The 8,532-nt window shown below is 34.9% G+C and overlaps 1 protein-coding gene across 2 annotated transcripts in view; it reads right to left on the bottom strand.

Annotated features, from left to right (window-relative positions):
• The window catches only part of Caps2 (calcyphosine 2), a 48,692-nt gene extending 41,476 nt beyond the window's left edge, over positions 1-7,216 (bottom strand). The window contains exons 1-2 of one of the 2 annotated variants that reach the window (XM_046430705.2): positions 7,146-7,216; positions 2,467-2,582 (exon numbers count right to left, since the gene is read on the bottom strand). In XM_046430705.2, the coding sequence (XP_046286661.1) occupies positions 2,467-2,547 (81 nt within the window). In that variant the 5' untranslated portion in view covers positions 2,548-2,582; positions 7,146-7,216. Of the gene's footprint in view, positions 1-2,466; positions 2,583-7,098 lie in introns of both variants that reach the window. The other variant, XM_058574641.1, reaches the window with a different exon arrangement.
• Between the last annotated feature and the right edge of the window lie 1,316 nt (positions 7,217-8,532).

The raw sequence follows: 8,532 nt of genomic DNA on the forward strand, positions 1-8,532 counted from the left end.
GTCTATGAGGCGTAGATAAAACAATATATGCAAGACAATTATTACCCATATAGCACTGTCTGTCTGTTAGAGAAGACATCACTCAAACAATAACAAGAAAAATAAGTCTATGACAGAGCAACCGTGTAGCAAGTGTACCTATCCTAGAGAATTAAGGAAATTTTTGCAAACCAGAAAGCAACCCTTAAAGGGAGTTCTGAAGAATGAGGAGATAGCCAGATGAAAAGAAAAGGGAGAAAACCACTTCCACCAAAATCAACTTACTGCTGAAATGTTATGTAATCGGGTGTTTTTTTATAATATTGATAGAAGCATGGGCTGTTATATTCAAGACTGAAATTTATGACTATAATTTACCATCAGAGTAAGAGATACAAATTTAACTCAATATCAACTTTAATATGACATTGTTTCAAATACTATTCTAATATTTAAGATGTGGAAATGGCAAAATTCTAAAAGAATCATTTAAATGAAAAAATAAACATGTAATAGAGGCATAAAGGTATCATGTTAACTTATATCCCCTTGCCTAACCTGGGATCTGAACAGTTTTTCATGTTCTTTTCTCTATTTATCTGTTGTTAGTGTTTGTAATGATGATACTTGTACTAATAAGTATCAGATTTTTTTTAAAGAGCTTATATGTTCTCATTTTTTAAATACTATTCTTCTTAAAACACTCCAGAAACAGCATCTAGTAATTAGGCTTCAACTATATTGACACTTGGCCAATAAACTGTAAGAACAATCTGGGATTAATTTAAAAAAAACAAACAAACAATAGTTCAAGATAAGCATAAACATGTCCCCTAACTCTACTACTAGATATAGTTAGTAAGACATAAGGCAGGTTTTATTTTTACAGAAAAAGGTAATTACAGAAGCTATTATTTTCAGAATTTAAACATTGATATCTTCCTAATAATTAACCAGAGGGGGAAAAAACCCTGAAGTTTCCATAATCTGATAACCAAGTAATCAGTGGAAAAGGCTGTAATACCATGCTTGATATTTTAACTAGTGAGAAGGGCTTCGACCCAAATTATCAATGACTTGAAATTTTTAAACTGTGAAATAGTAAACCATAAGAACTCCAAAGCATTCACCCATTCATATAGGGAGCTGGTTTAACCTAAACTAAAGATCACAGGTCTTGAAGTCAGAACTAGAGTTCAAAGTACTAGCAAGTCACTTAATCTCTAGAAACTTGAGTTCTTGCATATCTAAAAGCAGCAGGCAAATAATAGTGCCCACCTCTAAGGTTCACAGTTTGATTTATATGTTATTCAGACTTTTATTATGGTCAATGATAATCAGTAGGTATTCAGTATCTAAAATAAAAATAGCAAAGAGATGTGTATCACTTTCATATACCTTTAAATTAAATGTGCCATTTATCCAATTCTATGTGGATGCAGGGACAAAGTAACTTTAAGATTTCACTTAATTAATTGATGAAATCTACAACAGTGGTATCGTGAAGGCTGAGAAGAATAAAGGTCCTAATAATAAAATCCTGAATTCTCTTCCTGCATTGCTAATAGAAAATGTAATATTCTACAAAAATTTTAATTTTGGTTTAAATATAAAAATTGCAACTTGGATATTTGTACTTCTATCCTTTTGAGCATGCAGTCATCATGACCCTGCTTCCCTTCTCCACCTTTTTTGCAAATCAAATGCTAATTCTAGTGCATACAGATGTCATTCTTCACTGAAACCTTCTCTACCTTTGCCAAACCAATCTTCTTTCTGCCTTTACACTTTTGTAGCTATTTCTTTAGTTGAATTTAACACTCGGAATCATAAATCTTAAGATTAACTACAGGATCATTTATTACATCTCATTTATTGTTGGGTCTTTAGCACCTCGAATTGCACTAAACACATTATAAATAAAAAAATAAAATTCAAAAGAATGTAGTCACAGAGATTCTATTTTAAATAAACCTAGTGTACATTTTTAAAAAGTTTGGTTTATGATCTTCTAAAACTTCCTCTGAATATAAATTATACTATATATTATATAATCACTAAACACATTTTTAGAGTTTTTAATAATATAGAAAATGCATTTTAAAAGTTAACATAAAGTTATATTTGCAGTTTTCAATAGTGTACCAATTATACATAAATCCATCAAAATGTAATAGGGCACATACTCATGAAGGAAATATTGATATGTTCTTCTCTCTACTATTGTTTCTTCTTTTAGAATTTTTATGGACACGTGGATAATTTTTAAGTAACAATAATAAAATGATCAGCATGATTTAAAAAAAAACTAACTCAGTGAGTTTTCAAGTAATAATTAACTTCAATTTTGGTGGTTCCATTTTTCAAATCTAGGAAACATTAATCTAAATATTTGTGAATATAATTAGTTATCAAAGCATGAAGAAAGGACTCATAAAATTATTTAATGAGTCATCATGAAAGAGAAAAACTAGATTATTTACATACTTGTAGTGGCTTCTTTCTTCTCAGGAGTAGCTGAGATTGGCTCCTAGGAGAAGTAGCCACTCCTTTTACCTCCAAATCCATTCAAGTTCCCGTATTTTTCATGCAGTATCCTGGTACTTTCAAAAAGGCAAAACAAATGTAAAATGATAATGCCTATCTAGTTTTAAAAAAGTCATACAACTTACATAATAATACTTCATAGAAAGAAATCATATGGTCAATCACTTTTACTTCTTTCATCAGAATCATATTTGTATAGGGCAATTACATTATACCCTGTGGTAGTCTGCTCCTAAAGAGATCCCCATTGAAATGTCTGGACTCTAAATATGTACCTTACATGGCCAGAAGGACTTTTTAGATTTGATTAAGAATTTTGAGATGGAGAGATTTTCTTCTACTATCTGGTGAGCTCAATGTGACCCCCTTCATGTCCTTATAAGGGGGCGGGGGGGGGGGGAGATTACAGTGAACAGAAATTTAAGGATGGAAGCATAGGTCAGAGAGGAGCCACAATGCTCTGTGGCTGGCTCTAGAACTAGCTCTAGGATGGAGGGAGAGGTCACAGACAGCTTCCAGAAGGCAGAAGAGACTAAGAATGGTTTTTCCCCTGAAGCCTCCAAAAGGAAACAGCTCTGTTGACCACAGTGGTTTTAGATCCTTTAGGCTCATTTTGTACTCTGACCTCAAGATGTGTAAAAGAATACATTTATGTTGCTTTAAGCGACTAGTCTGTGATTTTTTTTTTTTACAGTAGTAATAGCATACTGCTATATCTCTCTTATCCACACAATGAGACATATGTTTATTCAGTCATTTACCCATTTCCCAAAGCTTGGTGGATTTTCCTTGTGTCAGAGTAGGCTGATGAAAATATTTTTAGCAAACAGTATTCTTTACTTAATACAAAGAATCAAATAGAATGAATGATCCAATTAGTAACTATGTGGTAACTATGTTTTCAAAAGACCATTGAAAATAATCAATTTTCAAACACATACAAAATAAAATCAGATTAATATATCTGTCAACAAAATTGGGTGTAATTTAGTTTATAATTCATCTTTATATTACCAATTTAATTTAAAAATTCATTCATATTTCTTCTATCATTAGACTTGGATTTATTTTTATAGCAAACTATTTTTAGTTGGTTTTTTTAAAAGAAAGGTAGTATGGCATAGTGCCAGCTTGCGTTAGATAAATTGTATTAAAATCCTGATTTTTGCTACTTTCACATAATTTAAGCTTGGATAAGAACTTAATTTCTAAGCCAATGTTCCTAATGTATAAAATAAATTTACAACTTACTCATTTGCATCTTTCTCATTTTGATGGAATAAAGTAACATTCAATAGATTAAAACTATGGTTATTATTAAAATTGTGCTTTTATTTCAGGCCCACTACATTCTTCTTACCTGAAATCTCAGTTCCTTTCTAACTCATCTGCGTGGTTTCCTTTCACCCCTGAAAAACTGTTGCCTTAAGCTTGAAATTCTACTCTTTTTTTTCCCTTTTTTTTTTTTTAGTTGTAGTTGGACACAATACCTTTATTTATTTATTTTTATGCGGTGCTGAGGATCAAACCCAGCACCTTGAACATGCTAGGTGAGCATACTACCACAGGGCCACAACCCCCCTGTAATTCTACTCTTAAGAGTACAATAGATGAATGGATAAAGAAAATGTGGTATATATATTCAATGGAATATTACTCAGCTTTAAAGAAGAATGAAATTATGGCATTTACCAGTAAATGCATGGAGTTGGAGAATATCATGCTAAGCAAAATAAGCCAATCCCAAAACAACAAAAGCCAAATATTTTCTCTAATATGAAGATGCTAATTCACAATAATGGGGTGGGGAACACTAGAGAATAGAGTTACCTTAGATTAGGTAGAGGGAAGTGAAGGGAGGGGAGGGGAGGGGGTGTGAGGATAGGAAGGATAGTAGAACAAAACAGACATTATTACTTTATGTATATATAGGACTCCATGACCAATGTGATTCTACAACATGTACACTCAGAAAAATGAGAAATTATATCCCATCTATGTATGATATATCAAAGTACATAAATGCATTCTACTGTCATGTATAACTAGTTAAAACAAATAATTTTTTTTTTTTTAAAAAAGTAAATTCAAGCTGGGCATCTTGGCTCAAGCCTGCAATCCCAGTGGCTCAGAAGACAGAAGCAGGAGGATCATAAGTTCAAGGTTAGCTTCAGCAACTTAGAGAATTCCTAAGCAACTTAGTGAGACATGCTCTCAAAATTAAAAGAAAATTAAAAAAGAAATGGGAGGGGGGTACTAGGGATGTAAGTGAGTGGTAAAACACCCATGGGTTAAATTCCCAGAGCCCCCCCCCCCAAAAAAAAAGAGTAAATTCAAAATTGATCAACCAAGAGTACACATATTCTAAAAATATCACAAATCATCTGATTATAGGAGTATTTTCTCCTATAATACTGCAAATGGCTTTCTTTTCAGAGTTATCTTTCAAAAAGAATCAACTTTTTAAAGTTGTTATTTGTTTGTGTTGTGTGGGTGCTCCCCACCCCCATGGGTAGTTTGTTTAATAGCATCACAAAAGTTATCCTATTTGCTACGATGATTACCAGCTAACAAATCCAAGTTGAGACTACACTGAGCAGTCAGCTAAGTGATTTTCTCCACTCTTTTTCTTATTTTTCTCCCAGCCTCTCAACTTTGTACCTTAATAATTATCACAGCCAGTTCAAATCACTACTGGTCATCTTAAATCGCTACAATTCATTTGCATAGTAATAAAACTGGAAAATTTAAACCTTCAAATATCCTGTTTCTCCTAGTCCCTGTGCTTCCCCAGGAACCACAGTCATCACTCTTCATTGTAATCAGCTTATTTCATTTCTCTAATAAACTGTCACGACCACAAAGTTTGATATCTCTTGCCCTTAGTATAACATAGGCACCTAACAAATATCTACTTAGTTAATAAATAAGTTAGTGCACCACCAAATACCTGTACATATTTTAAAGATATTCTTAGGTTAGTTGCACTTCTCTGAATCTAGTTATGACAATCATAATGCCAACATATAAATCCTGTCTTCAAGCAACTGGATAAGGTGTTTGAATGGAAGCAATTATTCATAGCAATTATTACTCAATATCGAACTGTAAGCCTCATAAAGGCAAGGACTACTACTGGTTTTATTTAACCTTATCTCAGGACCTAGCAGAAAGCCTAGAAAATAGTAAGAACTTGGTATTTGTTGAATAAGTTAATTCAGTCAATTCAGATACAAGTTAATTCAGAATTACATAACTTAAAAATAATTAATTCAGATACAGTTAAGAGTGTTCAAAAGGCAGTGCCATCACACATGGAACACTGGCATCTACAAAATTAGTGCGGTCAGGTCACCAACACCCTGGAGACTCTTAAGATTTGACCAGGGCTTCAAAGGTAAAACAGCCCAGCCTTCTGATTTTCAAAATGAGCAAACTGATACCTGGAAAAGTGAATCTTACTTTGCCAAACTGTTTGCCAGTTATTGCAGAGCCTGAATTCGTAAGAAGGTTTCAGACTTCTTCACAGTACTAAACTATGCTGGTACATACAGATACTAGTTGCATCAGAGAGGAATTTTGCTGCTGGGACTACAGAACACCAAAAACCTAAACTTGGGGACCCAAGAATCAGCATTTCAAACAAATGGCTGGGAATCCATCTTTGGAATGCATACTGAGGCAGATGGGTGGGGATTGAATAGGAGTTGGCAGGAAGAGGGAAGAGTACTTTTGAATGGCTTTGGTCCCCACTCAAATTGCTACAAGTTATAAGATGTTTTTGCTAGCATGTAATAAGTGTTGTTGACTAGTGTCTTTGATGCAGCCCAAAAGAATTGAACTCATCTCCCACTTCCCTCACTTTTAACAAGGATTATTTCCAATTCCAATTATCATCATTTCTCTCTTGGTTGCTGGTGGCTATGAAGTTGCATATGCAAAATCAGAACACAATAGAAAGCAAAGAATAAACTGATCTACTCCAGGAGAGAAGGAAGAGATTCGTCAATACAATTCAGTATTTCAGCTCCAGGAGGGTAGAACTAAGTCTTTCTTGGATCCCAGGTGATAACTGACGCTGGTATCTGAAATTGAACCTGAGGTCATTGTTAATGTGAAACAAAGCACAGCAATCTTCCTTTCCCAAACATCACTGCCCTCTCCCCACAGTTAAATTATACTTCAGAGCACCTGCAGTGTACCATAAGAAATTCCTCATCCAGTTCCATCTGGGAATCATGAAGAGGCTAGGGCCACAGGGAACAGCCAGCCTGACTTGACCTAACAAGTTCAGTAAAGCCCAGGTCCGGACCAGGAGGGCTGGAAAAGGCATAAACTAGGGAGATTCCCCCAGAACCCATTCAGGCGGCGGTGTCTAACAGCACTGGCTGGAAGGGGCAGGTCCCTGGAGAGGCGACACAGCAGGCCAGCGTCTGCAGGTTGCCCGGCAACAGGCGCCTCCACTGGGGCCTCTAACTGTCGTCTTTCGCTTCCAAGCGGAAAGACGGTCAGCAGCCCGCCTCTTTAGCTCCTTGCATGCCAACTGTCACCCCCCAAATGTGTCTGCTGTACCTTCGCCCCGCGGGCCTGCGCCCCGAAATTCCGCTGGGCAACCTTACCCCGCAGTACGAAGTGCACTGGCTGGAAATCTTCTTAGGCCCCGCCAGCGCCACACCAGGGACCGGCTCTGGGAGCCCTTAAACCCAGGCGGGGAGCTGGAACGGACTCACTCCCAGCGCTTCTCCAGCGCAGGGAGAGCGCCATAGCCCGGCATGGATCCGCCGCAGTTGTGCGATTAATTGAATAGAATTATATTTAATATATTTCTTAGGTAACTACATTTTATGCTTAGCGCCCAGATCTGCTGTCAAGGAGCTTGCAATTATTCAAAAAGACAATATTTCAGAATAACATTATAGAGAAGTATAGATATTAAACAGATTTGGATATTAATTTAAATAAGTATGCACGTATGTACATTTACATTATCACATATATGTTGCATGTGTGTGTGTATATATATACATATATTCTATATAATATGTAAAACTGCATTTTAAAATGTTGGTGTAACCGAAAGGGTACAGGCCTAGAAATCAGGAAACCTCGTTTTATTTTTTTACCGTACTAAAATTTTAGCCTCACTCTGTACACAATGTCTTTGAGCATCAACTCCTTACTCATAAGGTGAAAAATTGGTTTCATATATCATTAAGGTTCCACTCCAATATAATGTACGACAGCTTTCCTAAATTACACAGCCAAATGTCAGATACCCAAATTAGAATTAAGATGTTATGAAGCCTAATCTAATTCCCTTCGCACAAAATCATGTTGTTGTTGTTGTTTTGTAATCTTTAGTATCTTTTCAAAATTAGCATCCCTCAAAATATGTATCCAAATTTACAAATTGAAGGCATTTTTAGAGTAAAAATATACATATATTTTTAAAACATTAAAATAGTAAAATTGATGGATATAACATAATCACTCCATTTCTTCTCTACACTCCATAAAATTCATCCACCCATTATCCGGAAAGAAAGAAAAGCAAAAATCAACTGTTAAAAAATTAAACAGAAACAAAAAACTAAACTTTTAAAAAATGACTGAAAAACTATAGTTGTCAAGTAATCTTAGTCATTCCACAAACAGATCAAGAAAACATCTTTAAGACACAACCTTGCCTATTCTTGGCACTTAGGCTTAGTACACCTCAATTGTTTCAGTATTTCTAAATATAATTCCCTAAACCACTAGAAACATTGTCTAAAATACCACACCTATAAAATTCAGACATTTTGTTAAGACATTTCTTTTTCTTTTTTTTTTTTAAATTGACTCAAAAATTTGTACATATTTATGGGGAAATTTGTTATGTTTTGATGCACATATACATTGTGTAGCATTCAAATCAGGATAAACAAATCTATGTCATGAAACACTTATCATTTCCCCACAATGAGAATATTACCAATCCCCTCTTCCATCTTCTCTATCACAATC

The sequence above is a fragment of the Marmota monax genome, unplaced genomic scaffold, assembly GCF_021218885.2.
Source record: "Marmota monax isolate L192 unplaced genomic scaffold, Marmota_monax_Labrador192_F-V1.1 WCK01_AAM20220418_F8-fsc00056, whole genome shotgun sequence".
Lineage (NCBI taxonomy): Eukaryota > Metazoa > Chordata > Mammalia > Rodentia > Sciuridae > Marmota > Marmota monax.